This window comes from Trifolium pratense, linkage group LG2 (genome assembly GCF_020283565.1).
Source record: "Trifolium pratense cultivar HEN17-A07 linkage group LG2, ARS_RC_1.1, whole genome shotgun sequence".
Classification (NCBI taxonomy): Eukaryota; Viridiplantae; Streptophyta; class Magnoliopsida; order Fabales; family Fabaceae; genus Trifolium; species Trifolium pratense.
This window is the reverse complement of record NC_060060.1, coordinates 38,869,745-38,894,439: the sequence shown is the minus strand read 5'-3', so window position 1 is coordinate 38,894,439 and position 24,695 is coordinate 38,869,745. Positions and strand designations below refer to the sequence as shown.

At 34.6% G+C, this 24,695-nt stretch overlaps 1 protein-coding gene across 1 annotated transcript in view; it reads right to left on the bottom strand.

Annotated features, from left to right (window-relative positions):
* LOC123907225 overlaps positions 1–24,143 on the bottom strand; it is a 41,585-nt gene extending 17,442 nt beyond the window's left edge. The window contains exons 1-34 of the mRNA XM_045957405.1: positions 23,810–24,143; positions 23,425–23,506; positions 22,697–22,800; positions 22,235–22,330; positions 22,112–22,159; positions 20,817–20,867; positions 19,799–19,902; positions 19,539–19,656; positions 18,405–18,506; positions 18,078–18,278; positions 17,625–17,782; positions 17,318–17,476; positions 16,430–16,522; positions 15,572–15,923; positions 15,041–15,154; positions 14,681–14,776; positions 12,625–12,692; positions 12,128–12,248; positions 11,829–12,050; positions 11,497–11,724; positions 11,287–11,396; positions 10,065–10,161; positions 9,293–9,391; positions 9,059–9,199; positions 7,694–7,762; positions 6,282–6,758; positions 5,858–6,175; positions 5,522–5,653; positions 4,307–4,420; positions 3,936–4,120; positions 2,873–2,981; positions 2,656–2,799; positions 1,140–1,415; positions 278–949 (exon numbers count right to left, since the gene is read on the bottom strand). Coding sequence (XP_045813361.1) covers positions 278–949; positions 1,140–1,415; positions 2,656–2,799; positions 2,873–2,981; positions 3,936–4,120; positions 4,307–4,420; positions 5,522–5,653; positions 5,858–6,175; positions 6,282–6,758; positions 7,694–7,762; positions 9,059–9,199; positions 9,293–9,391; positions 10,065–10,161; positions 11,287–11,396; positions 11,497–11,724; positions 11,829–12,050; positions 12,128–12,248; positions 12,625–12,692; positions 14,681–14,776; positions 15,041–15,154; positions 15,572–15,923; positions 16,430–16,522; positions 17,318–17,476; positions 17,625–17,782; positions 18,078–18,278; positions 18,405–18,506; positions 19,539–19,656; positions 19,799–19,902; positions 20,817–20,867; positions 22,112–22,159; positions 22,235–22,330; positions 22,697–22,800; positions 23,425–23,506; positions 23,810–23,824 — 5,475 coding nt within the window. The 5' untranslated portion in view covers positions 23,825–24,143. The remainder of the gene's footprint in view (positions 1–277; positions 950–1,139; positions 1,416–2,655; positions 2,800–2,872; positions 2,982–3,935; positions 4,121–4,306; positions 4,421–5,521; positions 5,654–5,857; positions 6,176–6,281; positions 6,759–7,693; positions 7,763–9,058; positions 9,200–9,292; positions 9,392–10,064; positions 10,162–11,286; positions 11,397–11,496; positions 11,725–11,828; positions 12,051–12,127; positions 12,249–12,624; positions 12,693–14,680; positions 14,777–15,040; positions 15,155–15,571; positions 15,924–16,429; positions 16,523–17,317; positions 17,477–17,624; positions 17,783–18,077; positions 18,279–18,404; positions 18,507–19,538; positions 19,657–19,798; positions 19,903–20,816; positions 20,868–22,111; positions 22,160–22,234; positions 22,331–22,696; positions 22,801–23,424; positions 23,507–23,809) is intronic.
* Positions 24,144–24,695: the final 552 nt, after the last annotated feature.

Below are 24,695 nucleotides of genomic sequence, written 5' to 3'. Positions count from 1 at the left end.
CATGGAAAACATTGAAGCACAGCAAAATGCAAATATACAATTTGATTAAAACTTCAGACCATATTCCATAAAAAGTGTTCTAAATTTTGATTAAAAACGAGATTTGTGAAAAACTTTGAACACTCGACATTGGAGATATACAATTTGCGAAGTATAATCAGTATTAATCACACTGGAAGTTCTGATTCCTGAAAGCACTTCAAGAAGTTAATAGTGCTCCGAAGTATAAACAGGAAATCGCAAAAAATAACTTACTGATTTACAGGAAGCATATTACCTCAATTTTTACATTAACAAATCGCAATCTTTTGCCACGCCCAATGACAATAATTGGTCTAAACCTTGTACTGCGGACTTCTTTTGTATCTGTTTCAACGGATAAACAAATAACCTTTCCACAGCCATCGTATGTATATTCATCAATGTCTACACAGTCTGCAACTAACTGTTTAGATGGAGAGAGGTGCACCACATCTTCATCCTGTCTATAAACTGCTTCCGTCAGCACTATGCTACTATTTTTGCTAATGGGGTCATTCATTGGATCAGTTGTTTCTTCTCTTCCAGTGAGTGCTCCTAGAGCAGGCACAAAAAACTCTGCCACTGCAAGAAGAAAATCTGGCACAACGAGGACTCGAGGTTGCTGTGCACGAATTACAAATGATTGGGATGACGTACGCCACCTATAGTCCATTAAGAGCATTGTTGAAATGGGTGCATCATCAATTCCAGCTTCACTGGTTGTCCTCCGAAAGCTACCCGGGTTAAACGTAAAGGGAACCTTTTGAGTAACGGCTTGTTTGAAAGCATCAGAAGATGATCCAAGCATCAGGCGCATTTCAGGTTTCGTATCAAGGCGAACATCAAGTATAGAAAATTTTGGAATTGTCACGAACAGGTCTGTCTCCGATAAAGATGTCATACGATATGAAACCCAGAGACCTTCCAGCTGCAAAAAAATAATGCAATTAAATAAATGAGAATGAAAGGTTATTCAGACATATCAAGCTGGCAAACAAGCTCATTCATTTAGTTAAAATAAAATTAAAACACTAAGAATCTGTCATGGAAACAACTTCATTAGTTAAAATAAAATCAAAACACTAAGTGAATCATCTCTGTAAAATATACACACTCACCGCAATATGAGCCAATGGAGACTCCCCATCAGTGCCATTACAAAGCTCCAGCAAAGCATTGTTCATCACAACAGCTATAATTGTAACTGTCTGTGACAATAGAATTTGACTGTTGAGGTTAACCTTATCAACCAGAAGCTTCATAGTATCCTTCGAACCAGATTTTCCACCACGGAAGCTAGCTGGAAGCCTTGGTTGTTCTGATAAATTCATAAATGTACAATCCAAAATCACCTTATATTCTTTATCAGACATTATGCCATGCAATAGATCCACCTGCTCAAGTGATAATAAAATTAACCGAAGAATATGGGTTTTTAAAGTAAACTACAAGGTGATGATATTTAATAATTATTGTAAATATACTCTAGAATATCCTAGATTATTCTTAGCATAGCATATTCCATAGCACATATTCCTTTTGTAATCAATGCTCTTAATTGTAGAATCGGCTATATAATAGAATTTCCGTGATGCTCTTACACACACGGTTTTCGCCATATGCTTCTTGTATTTTCTTATTTTTCTTTTCAACAAAAGCATTGGCGAGTTTAGAGATTCAGAAAACTTTCACATTTGTGGATAAATATATGGTATACCCTCAGAGCTTTAAAACGGGATATATAAACTGAGAATTGAAGGGAATTGAGAGCAACGGAAAGAGAAAATTTAGTGGCATCTGAAAATCAATTTCCGTCTAACATTGGGCATTCAGCAGTATTTATACTCGAGTCTCGGCTTACCTAACAAGCCACTACCAGATTTGGAATATTCTAGAGAGTAGTGGCTAACAAAATCAGGCTATTCTAGAAGATCTGCATAACACAATACACACACAAGCACTGCAAACTAAACAACACATGGAAATACATTACAAAAAATTCATCGTTTAAATAACTTATGGACCTTAGGCCAGATAAAAGGAAGGGAAAATGTTATAGTTGTGCAATGGAGATGACATTCTTTAGTGCCTTTGGCAAAAGCATAAGGCACAAGCGATTGAATGAAAATATTTGTCCGCACACAGACTTGCTTTAAAAGATTCTAGAAGCTAAGAAAAGGTATGCTAAGCAATTTCAATGACTCCATTGATATTCCTAGTAGTGTGGATGCAAACAGGCATTCAATAATACTCAACCCAACAGAGGTGAATTTGAAGGGGACAACATTGTTTTTCCATATCATCTTTATGGAGATCGGCACAATACATTTGTGTATATTATATATAGAGGAACTGGAGAGAATTTCTGGAGTTTAAAGGTTCTGAGAAATATGTGAGAAACTGGGGTATTCATAATTGGTCGTATCAGGATACAGCCAATAGACATGCTGCAGCCTAACACTAATCTTAATAGGGGGAGAGGGTACCAGATTGTTCTACCTCTTACAGTAATATTATATATATAGTTTTAAGTCAGCACACTTATCAATTCATATAGACACCTTAAAGAAAGGTAGTTTTAGACCTTTTGACGGAAATAGAATACAACTATTAGACATTAGGGTTTGAAGTTACCTTCACTTCAAGTGAAAATGTCGGAACTTTACGAAAAACATCCCTCAAACTTCGACGAACAAAAATATCAAGTCCTTGACCTTCCCGTATCATTGGTTTTCCAAGACAACCATCAATTCCAACAGACATGTTGATACCCAGAATCTGTAATTCATATGGAGTCAGGAATATGTCAAGTAATTTAACCGCGATAGGTCATTTGATGAGAAATGTGAACCTGAGCATGAAGAACATCAATATGCACAGCTGAAGGATCTTCTTCTCGAGATCCATGCCAACTGAATTCATTTTTAATCTGAAGCTTTCCCAGATCAAGTTGTATAAAACTGGAAGTGAATAAAGCGATTATATATCATGATTTTTCACTTTATAGCATAGGTTATTACAAGAATTGATGTATCATAATATCAGAGTCTCTGTTACTAAGTGGATAGGTCACCGATCCTGACCATCACTTATCTTCTAAATAAAGCTTGAATATTAGCACAACATACAGTAAGCATAAGCATTGTTTGTACCTCAAACACAAAGGATGCTTGCCCGAGGGGGCATTTTAGACATTAAAAGTTATAAATTTTGACCGAGTCAGTTGATTAATGTAAATACAAATATTTATCATTAAAGAAAAAGAATAGACGGAAAAAGATTGGAAACGGAAAGAAAGATAGTCAGTAAAAATAATTAGCCATAATTCAATTCTTTTTGTGCCTCATACGCTTCAATACGACTGTTTCCCTTCCTAATATGTAAGTACAGGAAGACGTCATTGTGAACCCGTGTATAATTAACAAACAAAAAAATAATATCCACCAATTGATATGTATTTACGGACCACCGATAATTAAACCAAATTCCTCCATGAAAACCCTAATATTCATCTTTCAAATCTTAATATTGATCTGTTACGTCATATGCATTCCTTTATCCTGAATTAAAGAAACTGCCCCTACCCACAGTCCTACCAAATTTTCATTTGTAATCCAGCATAAAAATGACAAGTAACCAAAGGCAAAGAAAGAAAAACAATTAACTTTTAGTGGCAGTTGACACTCACAGATTTATCAACCAAAAGCATATATGACACCAATGATTAAGCATATAGCATCACATGTAATTTGATGTGACAACCAATTATGCGAATATTCACATAATACAGTTTCTGCTCAACTATAATTGGAGTTTTAATTTAAGTGCCCAGATCATCATAAAAAATCACAAACCAATTTGGAAAAGAAAAACTTGATATTGCATTCCAGAAACAGATTTAAAGATTCACTTACTCTTTGCTCGTTGAGTTCCTTGGAACAACGATAATTGGTGTCTCAAGTGCAAGATCCAGCTTGAGTGCAGTAGCTCCATCTATTTCATATTTCTGAATCAACCATTCAAATCCTCCAACTTTATCAACAAGTTTGATTGCTTCCTCGGTATGAGGGGATGCCAGCTCCATAAAGTACCCCGTTATCTACAGAAGTAAAACATAACGAATTTAGTAATTTCTTTATTTTTTTTGTTAGTCACAGAAATATATCAATGCAGATGATCCCATAGACCACACAGTTTTAAAATCATATCTAGAAACCCTGTCCCAGAGCAGGAGAAAAATACAAATTTTAATTTGAGTCTAACTTTATTAACTTTGTTAGCGTACCTCTTGCACAAATCTATAAAGGAAAACAATGCGAACAGCTGAAAGTTGACCTTGCAAGCTGTAGTCGTATCCATCATAATCATCGTCTTCAGCACTATACGAAGTAAATTTGAACTGAAAAAAAAAATCAAATATAAATAACTCAAATGAAGACATCCGGAGGAATGGTTACTGGTGGTTGTGAATATAAATTTGAACTAATATATATATAGGGTTGAGTTTGGCCCAACCCAAAATTCTAAGAATTACTAAGTGGCAGTTGTGAAATTATCCCGTGCATACGAGATTGAAATTTGGCAATAACGAATTTCTCACATCGGTGAATGAAAGAAGTTGCGCAATCAGTCCTCTACATAAACTATGTCGTCTTCTCCACATCCGTCCTCTCCCTCTGCACAATCTATGTCGTCTTCTTCTCCATGCCCCTGTTGCACTAAAATATGCCCACTCGGGTCTTCTCCGCATTTCTCGCCGAGTGGGGTTGGGTTTCCCTCCCCCGCCCTCAACACACACACACACACACACACACACATATATATATATATATATATATATATATATATATATATATATATATATATATATATATATATATATATATGTAGAGGCATATCTAATGAGAATGCCTTTTTTATATGAGAATGATAGGAATAGTTATCCACCTTTACATCAAAATCCAAAGGTTCAGATTAAAAGCCCCTTTTAATAACATGTATGTCTCACACTAGTCAGTTATTTTCCCTATATGGTTCTTGACAGGTTTTCATGAACTCCGGTTATCTGATTATATTGGAAGGGCCACCAGACCAGATCCCTGTCAACCAGAGGAAACCAACCAGTCTGGCTTTCAGAACCTTGTTCTTTTTAAGCGCCATTAGCCCATTACTATCATTAGCCAATATAATTGAATATTAGCTTGTATATTTCATATAAATAATACTCAGAATTCTTTATTTTAATTTCAAGTTTTACTTTTCTGTCAAAAAATTTACAGATTGTTTCAACTTAAACATTTCTAAAGGCAATATAAGCTAATTTTAACCTGCATGTAATGTACTATATTGTCAATTGTCCATTAAAATTAAAACTAAAACTTATGACTGATGTCAAAATTAAAATAACTAGTTAAAACAGTTAACCTAGAGCAGTGAAATTTTATAGACACACAAGGCGTCTCAAAAAGAATGTTTCACATTCACGGAAAAGAAAACACACCTTTATAAGTGAGTCAACACCAGAATTTCGTATGTCACAAAGCCAATCCCAACACTGATCTGTCCCAAGGGACATATCACAGAGTCTAAAATTGCCTAATGTTCCATCAATAGAGAGAGAACTTGGGTGAACCTTCATAAGAGAAATAATCAATTTTAGATTTTGCAGATATGACAACAAATAGAAAACGGCAATAAAGTGGAAAATAAATGTTTCAAAAAAAAAAAAAGTGGAAAATAAAAATTTCAAAGAAGATACGAAACAAAGTGTGCAAGAAAGCCTTCGAAGAAGCAGAAAGGAAGGCTACAAGACCAACTATTAGAAAAAAGTCATTACCTTGAGATCCATTAGGAAACTTTCTTGTACTAACATGGCAAGTTGAGAACCATCCTCCTTGTTAAGAAAAATAGTTACACTGTCCATATTCATGTCCAAACGAAATACTACACGTTCTTTACCAAAGCCTAACAATCCTCTAACGCGCCCCTTTTCATCAGACCTTTCCTTCGCTGAAGGTTTCTCTGGAGAAGTTTTCAAAGTGTCTGCATCACTTGTCCCTTTATTTCCCGAGCCTATATCCAAGCCAAAACTTATCAATGCAACAATAGTGGGTCGGTTGCAAAAAAACTCCAGCTTGGACATACGAACACACATCTGAAGATGAACAATCAGAAATGTAAACACAGAATTGTATCTCATAATAACATCGACGAGAAGACCCAAAAATCAGATTCAGTGTTAACAATCCTCGTTAAAGTACCTGTGTATCAATACCATCATAATCAGGTGAGCTGGAGCTCCTTGTTGAGAAAGACATAGATACAAAATTTGAAGTATCACTTCCCTCTGCCTCATAATATACCTCATGAGGAGTACTCCTTCCCTTTTCGATTTCTTTTTCATGAATCAAACTTTCTAGAGACTCAAAATCAGAAGCAACCCCCATCAATCCTTGCTGATCCAACTCCATATTATGTAAAGAATGTCCTCCATCTGTTTGAGAAATGAATTCCGATAATGCATCGGAGAAGCTATCATCGTCATCAGGAATCCCAAGAGAAACATCCTTCCCGTGGGAGTCAGTTGAATCAGAAGAACATAAAGTTTCTTTCTTCAAGACTGAAACAGCAAGATATTGTGGAGATACAGATAGACGACCCTGAAGTTCATCCTTAATTTTTAAAGAATGCAATTTCATCTTCACTGTCAGGTCACCATCTGCAAGAACGACATGCACCTGGGAAACAAAACAGCAACCTCAAATGACTTGGTCTCTAGGTCAGAGATACAAAAGCAGCTAAATGTCAAATGAACAACTAAATTGGGATAATTTTGATGGCAAATAGCAACAACTAAATAGCTTATAATAAGAAAAGTTTTATATAAAAAGAATGGCAATGCAATAATTAAGGCTTATATTCATGTTGACTATGCAGGGACAGTTGATGAAAGGGGGAGTCCACTCCTACGTATTGTTGTTTTTTTGGAGGAAATTTACCAATTTGCAGGAGTAAAAAGCAGTATGCCAAGCACATTCTAACACTGAAGGTCAGTTCATCTCTTCCTGTAAATTCTTCACCTTTTACTGGAAATTTAGTACCTTAGTTGTAGTAACTTAAATACAATACTCACCTTTGTAAAATACATTTTACATTTATTCTCCTTGGAATCAGTATAGATATAAATTAAACATTCCGCTGGGTGCTAATTCAATCAACCACATTCAGAAAAAATATGGCAATCTGAAACAGAATAAAGTTCACACACAATATGGTAGCAGATTCAGTTCCAGAATATTATTTTTCCCTCCAATCTTCTCATTGAAACATTATATTTTCTCACATTTCTGTCAGTTTCTCTTTGGTTATGGAACTTCAAAACAAAATATTTATTAAAAAAAAAACTATAATTTAGTAAAAGTTTCACATGTATTATTTCTTCAACGGAACATAAAACAGATCAAATAAATAGACTAGTCCATGTTGAAATACAAAAAAATATTGTGTTATACTTAAACGCATAATTTCGCTGAAACCTACAGACACTTCTCCGCATTTCTATACATAAGGACAAAAGTGCATAAAAAGACAATTGAAAGAGCAAAGCAGTATAGGGATGTTCCAATTCAAGATTATATCTAAGTACCAAATGTAGAAGCTTATAGGAACAAACCTTTCCCCCATCTGCAACAATTTCAAGAATGAGAGACTCGTCAAGATTTCCATCAGTGGTGCTTCCAGCCTGCATATATATTAAAACACATATTTCTATGTAATTTGCACAAAGGCTTATGAATCTTAATCAGTGGACCGTAAGCAAATAAGCATGAGGAAGAATAGGTGAAAATATCCATAACTGCCAGAAACCACACAAAAATTCAACAAACGAAACTACGCCACATGAGACTGATTGATAGAACATATGATGGTGAACACTAAGTTAGGTTACAGAAGTTTCTAGTCAGCTAGCTAAGCTAGTGATAGAAGCATGAGATAGTTCTGCATGTCTCGGTTTTGTCTCACATATCACTGCTTAGTGCAGTATTCTAGATTCTTATGAGTTACCCCATTACGGTTGAACCAACTGTTAGTCACAAGTTAGTTATCCTATAAGTTATTCTTTTAACTATTAGTAGCTTGTTGCCTAGAGGTTTCAGCATTTAATAAATATCTAAAGTTAGAGAATGTAACAGAATTATTTGAGAAAGACATATAGTTTCCTTTTTACTCTCAATTTCTCTCTTCTGAAGCACTTAGCTGGCATAACTTAATTTCCGTTAGTGTGTCAGTTATGCTGCTAGCACTATAAATTGCAAGCTTGTATTCAGAATCCCCAAGAATCATTAATACAACAAATTAGTTAGTTAGTGGCAGTTGATAGTTCAGTTCTGTTATACTGTGGCTTGTCTTACAAGCTTCAGCGGCTAGTACAGTTGTAACCAGCAAATAAATACATAGGCTCTGTTTGGTAAAAAATATCGGATAGCTGATAAGCTAGCTTATAGCATATTAGCTAATAGCAAATAAGCTAGTTTATAGCGAATAAGCTAGCTGATTGAATTTGTAGCTGGTTGAACTAGCAAATAAGTATGAAATGACGGGAAAAAAAAATTTAATTTTTTAAAAGTAAGATGATAGGGGTAAAAATGGAAGAAAAAATGATAAGCTATAAGCTCATAAGCTACTTGAAATAGCGTTTGAAAAATAAGCTATAAGCTCTTTTTTAAAAACTGTAACCAAACAGAGCTTTTAGCTTATAAGCTATAAGCTAGCTTATTTGTCTTCCCAAACAGAGCTTTTAGCTTATAAGCTAGCTTATTTGTCTTCCCAAACAGAACCATAGTAACATTCACTTTAACAGTTTTACTTAGAAAAATCTATCTCTCACTCTCTCATTCAATATCGGAAAGGCATAGTTTGGGAATGTTATAAAAAGTAACACCATGAACGATGGGTGTCCACTTGTGCGCATATTACACACTAAGCTTCCTCATGCTTGTGCCAGACAAAGCCTTAAAAGGAATGTATCAAATCAAACCTTTCCATATATAAACAGCTTGGCTTCCACCAATGCCCCATTTATAACAATGTCAGCTGCTTTTGAGTTTGTGGTATTAAGAATATTGTAGGAAGCATCAGCACCCTCTGAGTTACCTAGCACATCAACTGATAGGGGAGTCTGCATGCAAAATGTATACATATATGAAGATCCAGGAATAATATCTAACTAAAGCAAAATAAATGAGAAAAAAGCATACTAAGAGTGACTTACAGAAGCTTGATATGTAGCTTGGATGAGTCCTTTGAACCAGCCACACTTCTCCTCTTCTTCCCGAAAGTCTAAGATCCAGGTGCTAGAAGATTCCAGAGCCTGCAAGGAAATTCATATTTTCAAAGAGTCAGGGCAAGCAAGTTAACAAACAAGCATAACCATTCCCAGTGGATACCTATATGAAGATTCTAGAGCTGAACCAAAATTTAAGATGTCATCCTCTACTTTTGATTTGGAATCAGAAACCAAAAGAAGTAATCAAAGCATAAAAGCAGGTCATCCGGTCTTATTTCATCCGGTACTACAGTTGATAATAGGTTGAGAGAGAAATACAGAAAAGGTTAAACTGAATTTGATTGAAATGATTACACTAATGTTAACTCTGCCACAACTATCCGTATATAGGTAGAGTTTTCAGGACTGTTTCAGTCTGTTTAATGCAAAACTGACCTAACAACTCCAGAATTAACTTGTCGCCTATTTTATTAATCTCGGATAGCGAACAGCTATAAACTGGGATAGAGGTTTAGCGAAAAGTGGGAAAGTCACTATTCTAATATTTTGTGCTGCTCATGTTCACAGAAAGAATAGTAAAAATGTTCTCTGTCACAAGTCATTTAGCATGCTATCAAGTAACTTCTTTGAGGTGTTATGAGTTTAGAGAAAGAAGCGTTGAAGAGTTGATAATGAAGAGTAGAAGAATAAAATATGAATAATTTGAGAAATGAAACACCATACATCTTTCAAGATTACCGGAACTTATTTAGCTTACCTTCTGAATGTCCATTCCCCTGGTGCTTACAGCAATACAAAATGGGGAACCACCAACATTCATCGGGGGAACATCAAGGACTTGCCTACCAGCCATGCTGCAGAGTCCAAACACTAAATTAAATATATAAATTAAATTAAAATAAATTCTGTTTAAAATCTATTATCACAACAAACTCTTAGAAATTGAAGGCAAATAAAGACGTCGGAAGATTTGGAAGGCATGGGCTTTGGTGGTCTATACAAAAATATTGCAGTAGGGTAAGTCCTAACTCAAGCCTTATAAAAAATATTTTGGCTATATCTCGTCAATATAGTGTCTCAGCACACCGTCATGACTGATCATTACAACATGGACATATGCAGGTGGCCTAACATATCATTTGGGTAATGACAGTTTCTGAAAAAAAATTGAGTAATGCCAGTTTCTGAAGAAAAAAAATCCCCAACCATTATCAGCTCTTTCCAATTTATAACTTGCCCAATAACAATTTATGTTATATTCATGGTACTAATTTTCCTTTAGACTTTCCACTCCGTAGAGCTTACAAAAGAGAGCATAGGCTCTGAATTTTTCTGGGGTAATGTTTTTAGTTAGAAGAGAGTCGAACTTGTAAGACGTATTTATTGGTCCTGTCAGCATTGCTATGGCGTGAGGATTTACCTCAAGTGATATCTAGCAGCAAGTGTTAGTACTTAGTAAGTTATTTCCGATGTTAGTGATGCAAATTTTCATAGAATAAGAGTCAGTTAGTTCTTACAAGTCTAGAATATTCTGATTCCAGTTAGTTACTCATTGCAGAATCTTCTGGTTCAGTTAGAAGCAATCCTCACCATACAAGTCAGTTTTGTAAGGATGAGTTAGGCCCAACTCTCAATTCTAAGAACAAATTTGGAAAGTAGATCTAACATTTTCAAAAAAAAATAAAAAAATGCCAAGACATTGTTTTCATTATTTTTAAAAATGCATTCTTCCTAGTTTGCTTTCCACCTTTTCTCTATCACACAAATATTCACACCATGAATCTTCCATCTCTTTATTAGCAATTTAAATAAACATAGATTTTAGAAAATGAATGAAAAATGTTTTCAGAAAGTAAACGGAGCCTTATTTTTTCATGTCTTTTTGTAAAAAACAATCATGTTTCTTAAATAAAATATCTCTGTTAAAAGAAACATTGGCATTAATTTCCAGAAATAAAATAGAAAAGGATGCAAGAAACCTTAGGTATCGCTGGTAACTCTGGGACTTTGCTGATTCAAATACATAAAGATATGATCCTGAAAGCACCAAGAAACAAGGCTGCCATGTAGCAACGGAATTGCCAATTCCCTATGCAATGCAACATTATTTTCAATTTATTGGAAAAAACAAATTGATACCTTAAAAATAAATGACTAATGAGTAAATTTACGAAGAATTATGGAAATACCTTCCATACTAGGATTCTACCATCAGTGGCAAGATCTGCAGGACTCCAAGAAGCAAGTTTAGATTGGAAACTATCTGACGTAGGCTGACTACAAGTTTCCATAGTCTTGTATAATATTTTTAGCAGTTCCATGATTCTAAAATATCTCTCTGATGAAAAGTGAATACCCAGGTTCGGCACTTGAATGGAGATAAGAGTGGAGGGGTAACTTGGATGAGGCAATTTAATCTTGAGTAACCAAAGACAGAAACATGATAAGAACAAAGTATGCTCAGTAACATGTCATCCAGAAAATGACTACAGAATAATTTGGATAAGTATGACAAACAAACCTGATTAACAAGTACTGCCATTCCACACCTATCAATCAGAGAATAAACATTTTCATCTTTTTCGGTAATGGGTGAGTTCTTTATTTGGTTATCATAAGTTGGCTTCACCAAACTGCAACTCCCAAAATCAGAGCCACAATCTGTAAAAAAAGCAGCAATATCTCGTCCGGTAATGTAAAACCGAGAATAAAGATTCTGCCTCTGCTCATCGGACTGACTTTCCTGTGAGAGTACTAAATAATTAAAGAAAACACCATAGCATAATCACAAATTAAAATCTTGTAACTCAAGAAGCATACCGCTGTGTGTAGGGTGAAATGACCAAAATCCAAAAGAAAATGACTATCACATCTGTCTGAACCACTAGTTCTGAGAGGAACTCTTACTTTTGGAGCATCGAGGTCAATATCAAATGCAAATCTGAAAAAATCAATCAGAATAACAATCTATAATTGAGCATTATATACTTCAATTTAAGAGAAAAAACTGATAAAACAAAATGAGAAAAATAAAACATGAATTAAAGGATAATGCTGCAGTATTTCAAAAAAATAAGTCCTTTTTAATCCTCACAAATTTCGTAGGAAAAGCTTCTGGCCACATCTCTCAGACTACCTAATAATTCCAAGCATATTGGTTCACTGTCTTTATGGACATTGCAATGTTTTTATTAGGTATGAATATGATTAACATTAACAAAAACAACAAAAATGTACCCACGCAACAACAGGCAAGACAGAGGAAGCAAAAACATCCCTTAAAATATAAAAAGAAAAAATAGAATAAAAATGAATACCGGCTTTGTTCTTCTAAAACCATTTGAAATTGCTCCTGCGCTCTACGAGTCACTTTCTCAAATTTCATCTGCCCTTGCAATTACCAGTTAAACAAGTTAGCCCAGAAAGTATATAAAGCTACAGCAGGTTACCATTCAATAAATGTTTGGGGGGGGGGGGGGGGGGGGGGGGGGGATATATGAATAGTTTTTGAGATTATAGAACCCTTAAAGGGGCCCTTAAACATTAGCCTGATTTGGATCCATAGCTAGATAATTCTTAGCATACATATTAGCTTTTAGAATTAAATATGTAGGCCAGGCAACTCATGTAGACAGCATGATCGACCCAGTCAAGGGACTAGGTCACTGGTTGGACAGCATGGTTCTTGAACGGGTCTATATTAATCCTGACATATAAATTCAACACTTAAAAAGACATTTTATACTAAATTTATTTTAATTTTATAACTCTTGAAAAAATAAGTTATACCAATTTATTTTCTAAAAGTTGAATGTTAATATTAATAACATAATATCATTGTATTGCGTCAAAAAAAATAATAATAATAATATCATTGTGTAAATAAAAGAAATAGTGGCACTTTTGCATTTTTTTAATGCGTTTTTGAATATTTTCTTATTTAATTTAGGGTCCGTTTGGCCCAGCTTTTTTTAGAGCTTATGCAAACAACTTATGCAATAAAAATTAGGTTTTATGCAATTTTATAAGTTCACAGTAGTGAAAATTGTAATTTTATAAGCTATTTTATCATAAACTACCTTGACAAACTTATAATAATATATAAAAATTGCATAAGATGTTTGCATAAGCTCTAAAAAAAGTTGGGCCAAACGAGCCCTTAATAAGGGTTGCAAACCACATATAATAATCAACAGCCTCTGAAAATTCCATGAACAGTATAAATCTAGACTAGTGGCAAGTTAAACCTGGATGAAAATTGGTTACCCTGGGTTCGATCCTTCTTTCTACCAATTTTTTACTTAATTTAATATAAAATTTGCTTTATTATGAAACTGGTTTCCTTCGTTAGGTTTACCAGGTTTGAACGGTTTGATTAGTGACCCAGCCGGGTCACAGCAGTTTTCGCGGGTCTTATTGCATATCCTATCTTATGACTAGACCGATCCATCCATGCCCCTGGTTCCCAGTCTGATCGGCCAGTCCGGGTTTTAAAACACTGCATGTAAATCAAACATCATACCCTATAAAAGTAATACAGCATTTTCTCTATTAAAAAACAACTCTTAAGGTATTATTTTCAAATTCACGTTAATTTTATTCCCTGAAATCAAGATATTTTTTTCAATTAGTTTCTATTCAAATTATGTTCATATCTGATTCACATTGTAATTGGAGATTCAGTCTAGTCAGATTAAGAATAGTTGCAGATTCAGTTTTCTGTTTTCTCTACTCTCTTAAAGCTCTCGGTCTCTACAATGGAGTTTCTAGGGTTTTTTCACAATCCAAATTTTGTTCATTTTTAGTCCTTGTCATTAACAAAAAGTTGCATTTTAAGTACTCAACAAGGACTAAAAGGACTACAATTTTCTCTACTCTCTTAAAGCTCTCGATCTCTACAATGGAGTTTCTAGGGTTTTTTCACAATCCAAATTTTGTTCATTTTTAGTCCTTGTCATTAACAAAAAGTTGCATTTTAAGTACTCAACAAGGACTAACAGGACTACAATGTAAAGTTACACGTATTTTTAATGTAGAGACCAAAGACGAAACAAAAGAAAATATACTAGTTTAAAAGTCATATTTTCATAGATCAAAAGCATTTTGAGTCTTCTGAATTATATAACCGCACAATAGCTAATGCTTAAAGCAGTACCATACCACAATGCAGTGAAAATCAACAATTTCAAGCCACATGATAAACACAAGGACGGCAAGTTTGAAGGTTCCTTCATTATAATAATAAAGTTGAAATGAAAACTCAAAAAAACATTTTATAACAAACAGGAGAAACAAAAATTGGGCAGTGGCTTCCTTTACAATAATGTATTTTTTCAATTAAAAAAAGCCAAAAGTCAAATACAAGGATTTCACCTGCAAAGCGGTAGCTGTCTCCAATGCAACAGTAGGACTGACTGCCCTACTCCGCTTTAAAAACTCAAAGACACGATCAATACTATCCATTAAAACCTGCAAACAAGAGTAAGAAAGATTAGTTGATGCAAAGAAAGAACCTTCCAGAAAGAATGCAATACCAAACACATAAAAGCTCATTTTTATTTTAGAGGGGAATGGGAGTGTTTCATTATTGGAGCAAGAGAAAGATCTTATTAGATAAAAGAAGAAATTCTTATGACAAAATAAAAGAAAAAGTACATGGAAAATGGATGGATTTTCTGGGAAAATGGAAAAATTCAAACACTCCATTTTCACTCTTAAGGATTCAGATATTACCGTAACATGGCATGGAGCAATTGTAGCTGACAATCTCCAATCAATATTCTCCCCAATTGGCAAGTGCACAAAACTAGCCACTACTGCATTCACCTTCTGCTCACTATAAACACTCTACACATCGAGTTCCCAAGAAGTAAGAACTAGCGAACAAACAAAATATCTATAAAGAAGGATAATTAGGCTTCAATTATCAACAAAACACATATTTACTTTGAAAACCTACAAAAATAATGTAAGCAAAATAGTAGAACTTGAAAAAAGTAACTTGAAGGATAATTAGGCTTCAATTATCAACAAAACACATATTTACTTTGAAAACCTACAAAAATAATGTAAGCAAAATAGTAGAACTTGAAAAAAGTAACTTAAATGTAAGTTAAACTGGATGAGAAACATGCATGTATGTGTGCACGTGTATAAGGACAGAGATGCAGAGAAAGAAAAAAAAGTCAAACTATTCAAGTCTGCAAAATAAACTATATTATTTCAGCAAAATATTTATGCAATTTACAATGCAAAGAAGCAAACCTGGGTAAGTGAACCTTCAGGAGCAGATAGACCATAGAATTTTAGTAACACATCACAGTAAACACTACGATGCCTAAACTTGGTTGACACATCAAGTTGCTCGAAACGAGCACATACAATTTCCACCTGATTCACACTGATAATCCTGGCAGCAGCCTGACCAATAGATACAGTTACCATAAACTGGACCATATTCTGCACATCTTTTGTAGATCGTACCATCAACTCCTCCTCAGGCTGAAAACTTAGTAACTTATTGATTGCCTGCCATTCCTCTGTAGTCAATCTTTCTTCATTAAGATGTTGCTCCTCAGAAACATCGCTCAAAGAAGATTCTTCTGTGTCAGCACGCCTGCAAAAAAATGGAACTACAATAAAGCTTCATCTGTACAAGCTAATACTATGTCGTAGAATTTTGGGTGGGTCTAACTCAGCTTTACAAAACTGGCTTGTAAGGTGAGGATTACCCCCACTTATAAACATATGTTTAGATCAGTGGGACACTTAACACACACCCCTCACACCCAGGACTGGACATCTGGAGCTGATCTGAGTAACTCGATGGCAGAACCCTGATAGCTGATGGTACAACTGACCTTGGAGGAGGCTCTGATACCATCTTGGAATTTTGGGTTGGGGATAACTCAACCTTACAAAACTGGTTTGTAAGGTGAGGATTACCTCCAGTTATAAACATATGTTCAAGTCATCTCTCATCTAAATTGGGACTTTTAACACTATGGAAAATGCATACCAAAAAGGCCTGAAAATGTGGCTAAAATCTATTCCACACAATACAAAAACAAAAACTAATTCTGAAGTGGAAAGAATATGCAAAACTGTGAAATTGCCGCATACCATCTAAATGAAAACCAGCTCTTGTTCTTGATTTTCCTTTCTTCAGCAGCTACCTTAGATTTTACAGATTCAACCTTGGCATGAGCTAGCAGCCTATATATAACAAGCAAAAATTGACACATACAAATCACCATTAATTTATAAGTGAACATATATTGATGGAAAAAGAAAAAAAAAATTGTTACCCAAAAAAATAAACATTCTACATTCTACAAGTATTGGGAGAAGAAAATGACATGAAAATCAAAAATAATTTAGAAACAATCGAATCAAATAATAGAATCAGTCTTTCAACTTCTTGGAAACACTGATGAGAAAAAAAAAATCCAGAAATAAGTATGAGCTGATCAACCCTCACGTGAGAGAGGAGTAAATGAAGGTATTATGATGAAAAATAATTAATGCAAAAGAAAGTTTGGAGGGGGACTTATAAAAATGAACAGGCAAACTTTTAAAGCAGTGTGCGAGTTGCACATGAGCTAGATTTAAAATAGAAAATTGAAGTGTCAAAGTATTAATAATCCTATTATTTTTTCTTTATTTTTTTTACAAAGGGGAGGCCGTTAGGCTGAATTACTTAATAATTATCCTATAATACCCAAACCAGCAAACCTCTCAATATTTAAGCTGTGATTGCCTTTCAATATGTTGTGTCCTGTTTTTAATGTCAAGTCACCTAATTTATCATCAAGACATCAATTGGATGGCCAAAATTATGAATTGGTCAAAGTTTTTGAAATGAAGGGACCAAAATTGCAGTTTTAGTCAAAATAGGGGGACTAAAACTGCATTTAAGCCAAAAGTAAAAATAGTCATAAGTTGGCATAAAACATGATATTCATCATCAATAATCAACAGCACATTGACCATGAAAAGTAATATACAGACCTCCATAGAAGAATCACTTTTGAATCAAGATCCTTCTCTATTTCTCTGATTTCTAAATGGTTGACATCAGGTGACTGTTTTAGGGAAGCTACATACAACTGAATGTATCGCCGCCGACGCTGACAAAGATGTCTAATTTGGTCCCATGACAAGCGATAACTGATTTAACACAAAGTGTAAAAACCATTTCAAATCCAGGTTTTGACAAGAACAGCACAAAAACCATATGATTGGGAGACTTCTGCACTCTCATACATATCTCATTAAAAGGTAATTTATTTATTCCAACAAAACCATAATTAATTACCACATCTTCAGCTGCTGGAGTGTAGCCTGTGCAGCATACTGCCACCACAAATAAGGAGCCTTTGAGATGGGAACTGAAGGTCGTAAATGAGAAACTTCCATATATATCTTGTATCTTGAAACAGCTTCCAAGAGTTTTATCCAATCATGATATTGAGCCTGTAGTTCAAGCAGAAATAAGTAAAACAAAAAGTAATTTCAAGGAGACACAAATGACGGTTCAGTGACAAAATGTAAGAATTAATAATCTTAGTACTTAAAATTTCTACAATAATTCAAAAAATAAGTTGGATGTCCAGTATGATATCAAAACAAGTTAGGACGGCATAAGAAAAGCAAAGCGGACACATTGAAGCATCCAGGATTCTAGACCTTTTCTCTTAATTAGATTTGTGTTAGACACCAAAGTCAGGGGCAATTTTAGAAATAAATAAAACAATTGAAAATTAAATACCTCAGTAAGAGTAAGAGAGACATCCGTGAGGACAAGTGAAACTTTCTCAAATGGAATGTTGGGATCACTTCTTTCTTGGTTTCCAAGACGGTGATACTGTAGGACTGCATTGATAGGATAAACCAAGAACGTCCGGTTCATAGCCCACTTAGAAACGGACTTATGGTGATCAGTAGGCTCTTTTATGCCATCTTCAAATATCTGGTACAACACAAATATGACAACGCATAAAATGAGGAGCATAAGTCACAAACCATGCTAATAAAAATATCTAGTTGACATGTAACACATCGAATCAGAATACAGAGTTGACCAAATTAGAAAAACCTCGATCCATTCATGTGGACTGATATCCTCCCATCTCTTGTCAATCTCCCAAGGAAGCCGATCAGAATCATGATAAAGAGCTAGCCGCTCAAGGTGCACTGACTGTAAAAAGAAGAAAATATTTGTCAAGCAAAAAATGATGAGTTGCACTGCTGTAACAATGTAAAAGCCCACTTTGACCGTGAGCTGAACAATTAATTAAATTAGAATTGGACGCAACAATGATCAAAATATATCAAAGAGGCTCCATTAAGATTTAAGGAACCAAGCCATCCCTAGTGCTTCAACTGCCAAGGAAAGAACTTATTAATATCTCTACCACCATTCTGTGGTGCACCATGTCACATGGGGGGAGAACTACAAGTGGCTAACAAAATGACTACTGAAATCATCTGATAAAACCAGCCAGAAATAGCCAGGAAGATACATCTCCGACCCAAATTACAGAACCATATGGCGAAAGAGTAAAATGTAGGAATTGTGAATACCACCTGCCTTGGTGTCTATAGTAAAGCACCTATTAAGATGATTTTCAATAGGAAAAAAGAAGTGTGGTTTCAGAATTTTAGAACCAAGGGAGTTGCTGATAATAGTAACTGTCCACTAGACAGTTGATTGTAACAGAGGGAGCAGGAATAAAAAGAGGAGAGGGGCAGTTAGTAACTGTTTGGTAGTCAATAAATTGTAATGATGGGGGTGAAACTAAAAAAAACAGAGAGAGTAAATGAGGACAATTCTGATTGGATTGGGGATTTCAGTATTCGGAGAGTCCAAGTCTCTAGAATACCTAGAAGGGTCTTCTTTTTCTGCTTTCTGTTATTGTATCAACTCCATACTGACCAAGATTTTGGGGTTTTGACTTGAATAAAATCTCTAATTTTCCTATTATTTCTGATCCACCTCTATTAGGTCCACTAAATTCTGAAATATTGCAAAACAATTCCTGACTCTGTACAACAAACCAGTACAGAAGTAACAATAATGAGTGCATAAACTACAATATAAAAGACATTGTATTAAAACATGAAGCTTTACTGGATCAAAAATCAACATTGGCAGGTCTCGATTTGGTTTAGTAAAACATGTTGACCTTCAAAAGAAGTTTCATAAAACTATCTTAACAAAAGGTTTTACCTTCCTCAATCTATCCAAAGCACCACTAGTGTCAAAAGTTTCATTCCCGTGTTCATCCATTGTAACAGCAGCAAGCTTAGCCAAAGTCACACCTGAAGAAAATGGATGGCCGGGATTACTGCAAACAACACTTAATAGCATAAGCAAGCGGAAACAAAGCAAAAGAAAATCCTCATTGATCTAAAAAGTAGAAAAATTAAATTAAATGTCAATATGATACTAGTACAACCAAGGAAATAAAACGGTACTTATTAACCAACCTGACTGAATCTTCGTATCTGATATGCACATTACTTATAGATATCTTGAGGTTTCCAATAATTGTAGAGATAAGAGAACTCAGCCATGAATTTCCAGAAGACGGCTGTAAGATAATAAAGCTGTCAGTCAAATTATTTCAAGTGCCTGCTCACAGATTCTTTCAACTACATCAGCACACAAAGATAGGGGGGGGGGGGGAGAGAGAGAGGGAGTGAGAGAGACTGATCTTCCTAATAACGGTACTGACTAAATCAAATCATGTTTAGATAAAACAAGATCCTCGGGTAATACAGTTTGTCAGAATGTAAGTACGCCTACATATTTGAGTATTCGACTATTAAAATGGGTAATGCAAATGAAGGTGCAGCAGTGGATGAGGAAAGATATCATCATTAGTTGGGAAATTAATCTATTTTGTTTCACACAAAACCAAACATTGTATTCACTGCAAGTTTGCATAGTCAAATCATACACAATTCAAGAGAATTTCATTTGAGTAGTTCTTGTCTCTTGGAATTTTAGAGTACATTATGGGAACTCCAGGAAGAAGAAATTTATATATAAAAAGAATGGCAATACAATTATTAAGACTTACACTGATACCGACTGGCAGTGCAGCCCATTTTTTGAAAAAATAGTATTCAAGCTAGGAATAGAAATATTTATTAACCGACTTATGGGGGATTTTGGGAGCTGAATAAATTTATTGTTCAATTTTCCAAATAGTTTGGATTCACTGTATAGAATTAAAATGAATATGATGTATATTAGAGAATAGTGTTAGCCACATTATTCATCTTCTAAATTGCAATCTGCATCTATTCTCATTGCAACTCTAATGAATAGAAATATATCTTGCTGAGTGCATTCAAAACTCAAGCAAGTTCAGATAAGTCATTTCTTTCAATTCTCATACTTTCATTCAATATTTTAAATAACATGAAGAAACAAAATGGTTAAATGATCATAAACCAAGTGAAATTAAAAACCATTAGCTAGATCATATGGAAGTCGTACACTGCCCAACTTGGACTTGGATATTGCATCAAGTGTTGCTGACTCTGCTTCCTGCATGACCACAAGAAAAAAATGATAGAATTGAAAAATAATAGTACAAAAATATATTTTAAGAAATAAAAGTAGACGAAGTTCAAAGAAGCCCAAAAACAAGGAAGAAAAAAAAAGAAAAAGCCACCTGATTTTACAAGAAACTAGATAACCATTAATATCAAATGCTAGTTTGCAGACAAGGACACAAAAGAACAAATATCTATACAGTTTAATTTTCTTGCTAATCACTTTATTTTCCTTATCTGAACCTCCCCTTTTCAAAGGAATGCAGCTCAAAGAAAGATAAAGCATAACAGTGCAAACTAAATTCACCTCTAAAAGTGTCATTTTATAAAAATAAAATAAAAATTAAGAAATTGGGGCAGGGGAAAATTATTACTAATTAAGTGGCATTAATGACCATTTTACAACCGTTCCCGAGGGGATTTGAACTTCGTCCCTTAAAGTTACAAGGTCAAGCTTTTACACCGAGCTGGCGCCTCTAATAGTGTGTCTGGATTGAGAGAAAAACAAGAAACTGAATAGTTTTCTGTAATTGATATTCTGAGGATTAATACATGATGCAAGTATTGGTACTAGAAGTGACAGGCAAGCATAGCTGTAAGTTGTAACAGCAGGTGAATCAGCTTTATGGATCAAATCAACATAATACCCTATCATGTATTGAGTCCAAAGATTGACTATTATAATGTAAAGATATCATAATGGTATGGCATATAATTGTATGTCTCCCTCTGCTTTTATATCAATTCCATCTAGTCAACCCCAAATCCTCCTTACAAGTGCTTCCGCAGGCTTCTCCACACATGTCCAAACTACCTATATGGCAAGCCTCTACAATCTTTTTTTTTATGGAATAAGCCACTACAATCTTTTCTACAATGGGAAGTTCGTAAATCCTCTCCCAAATTATTGCACTTCCAAACCAGTCAGGTCTTATGTAACCACTCATCAATCATCGGAACATTTTCATCTCTGCTGACTGAGTTTATTTTCTTGTTGGCTCCATACCACCCAACATTCAGTCACATACAACAATCAAGGTTCATAAAATTTATTGACAATAATAAAGAGAATAATTGGTCCAGACACAAATGTCATGATAACCTTAGTTGCTCAAACTTCTACGGAAGCAAAATTAATCAAAGATTACGCAATAAACTCAGCAACAAACATCAGTACACCTTTCTTAAAATAAATGTTAAATCAGATATTTTCAAACAAGTTGCATAGAATATTACCTCAATCTGCTGAAGCTTGTCTTGGAAAAGTTTTTCTCTATCCTCCTCCTGTAATAAAATATGTTCAATTAAGCAAAAGACAAAGGCATTAATTAATTAAACCACAAAAGGAATACTTTGTACCTTCATAGTGCGACTATCAGGAGCCGGATTAGCAAGAACAAAGACACGATCAATTAGAACAATCACCGGTTCTTTCCCCAAACTTTTCCAAGGAACCTATTGCATTAGAGAGTGAGGTAGAAATTATAATGAAAATCCAATTTGAAAGCACGGGGAAGATTTCCAGAGGAGGTGAAAAATGGAAAATAAAATATAAAAAGGAACGAACAAAGTAAAAAGAAGAGCAATAAAAATAAACATCGTAAACCACAAAAAATGCATTGAAATTGCAAAACCAAACGTGCAAGCTTGTATGCCATATATTTTAGTATTTTAAACACCTAAACATGCATGTAAGTAAGGATGTGCATGTGTGTTCATTCATATTCGTATAATTATAAAGCGCATATATGACTATGACTAACAAATCCAAAGTAATGAGCCAAAGGTTGTTATCCGACAACCCGAAATGTTATATACTACCTTCAATGTGATGGTACCAACAAAGCCAGCTTTGACAGTAACAGGGAGTTTTAGTGCATTTAGTGCCTCTGACTTTAGTTTCAAATCTTTGAGGACAACATCACCTGCAGAGTTGAGCCTTTAGACGGAAAATCATTGAACAAGTTTCTTAATGGAGTACAAACAATTTTGGAGTAATGTGAAATAATACAAGCAGTCATGACAAAAAGTTCCAGCCAGCATTGTATTTTGAGATGTATTAGTTAAATAAAAAGGTATTCGCAGGCACGGTGTTCAAGTTGTTCCATACAAAAGCACATAATATCAATATGTAAAGGCACATATAGATGAAACTACGTCTAGCAGCATAGCATACGCTTAATCACCTAAAAGAGCAAAACAGTTCTATTTGCATATCAAAGATAAATTATTAAAAAAACTTAACGAAAACCAATGACAGTAAAGCTGGCAATCTGCTTAGAAAAACAAACTCATCCCACAAAATATGTACCTAAACACTCTAGAGTTATACTGTATCGTCAGCAAATAGAGCATAGCATAGTTTATTCTCATTTCTACTCACAACGCCTAAGGTATAGTATAAAATTAAGGGGAGAAAATGATATTTCCAAACTATGATGAACCGGATGCTATCCATAACTGCTAATTTACCTCAGAATGCACAATTTCAGCACATGAAGTCCTAAATAAAATGAGAATAAATAGAGAGAAAATAGCAGAAAACAAACCCTTCCAGACACTTATTCTCAACGCCTCCGAAGAGAGTCCGTGTACATATTCGCCCAAATATCTTCGAAGCAAATGCAGTACCTGTCAACAAAGAAATCATCATCATCATCATCATCACTAACTTAGCGGCACAAATAAGCATAGTGACTCTTTACTTAGTGATAGTGATCAACACCGTTAATTAATCAATCAATTAATCGACAAAAATAATCCAAAGCCTATCTTCGAGAAACATCGCAAATCATGTTAACCGAAGCAAAATCACGCATAAATAGAAAGATCGCGTATAAAAACTCAACCAGAAAATTGAAATTGATTAAGGTTAAAAATGAATCAAACGCGCGAAAGAAAGAAATAGGAGTGAAAGTTATGGAAGAATCTTACGTGAGCTTCGAACATGGTGAATAATCCGAGAAGATAGTGATCGATCAGAGGGGAAATAGGAAAGGATCCATGAAGAAATGAGCGATTGGAAGAGGGAAAATGGAGAATTAGGGTTTGATGTTGAAATCGGTGATGCGAAGGGATAGATAGATGTGAAGAATAAGAAAAGAGAGATTGAATTGAAGGGAAGGGAATAGAAGAGAGAAATGAAGGAAATGAGAAGAAAATTGGTTATATAGGTCCCGGTGGTTAACTTGAAAGTTTAATTATTAGTATTGAGTAAGGACATGCTCTGTAAGAACCTGGTACTGACACCGCCTTAATGGTGGTCCCCTTTATCAATTTTGTTATTTTCCTTTTTATCACCTTTTTCACTTTTTTATTTTTATGTAATTTTTTATCGAATTGAATATGTCGATAAATTCAATCGTTAGATTTGATAGAGATAATTACGGTTCGATCTCCCGCAACTGTGATCGGAAGGGGCTGAAACCACATTATGTCACCCTCGAACCAGATTATATATATATATATATATATATATATATATATATATATATATATATATATATATATATAGGATAATTACACTTGAATGGAAAGTAAACGGGCAACAAAATGTGTCGCTAACTCTTTTTGAAAGGCAACACCAATCCTCTTAAATATTACATCTAGAGACCCCACATTATTATGCATGACTCGTTGAACTCTTTTCAAAATATTCACGGCATCTGGTACTAGGAAATCAAATGTATCAAATGCAAATAGTATAAATGCATGTTGATTGTTATAATATGTTCTCTCATGTTTGGTCATTTTGCTTGAAGCAACTTTAAAGACCGCATGTTATGCAGTAAAATCTTCAGTCGTCAATGCCAGGAAAAAC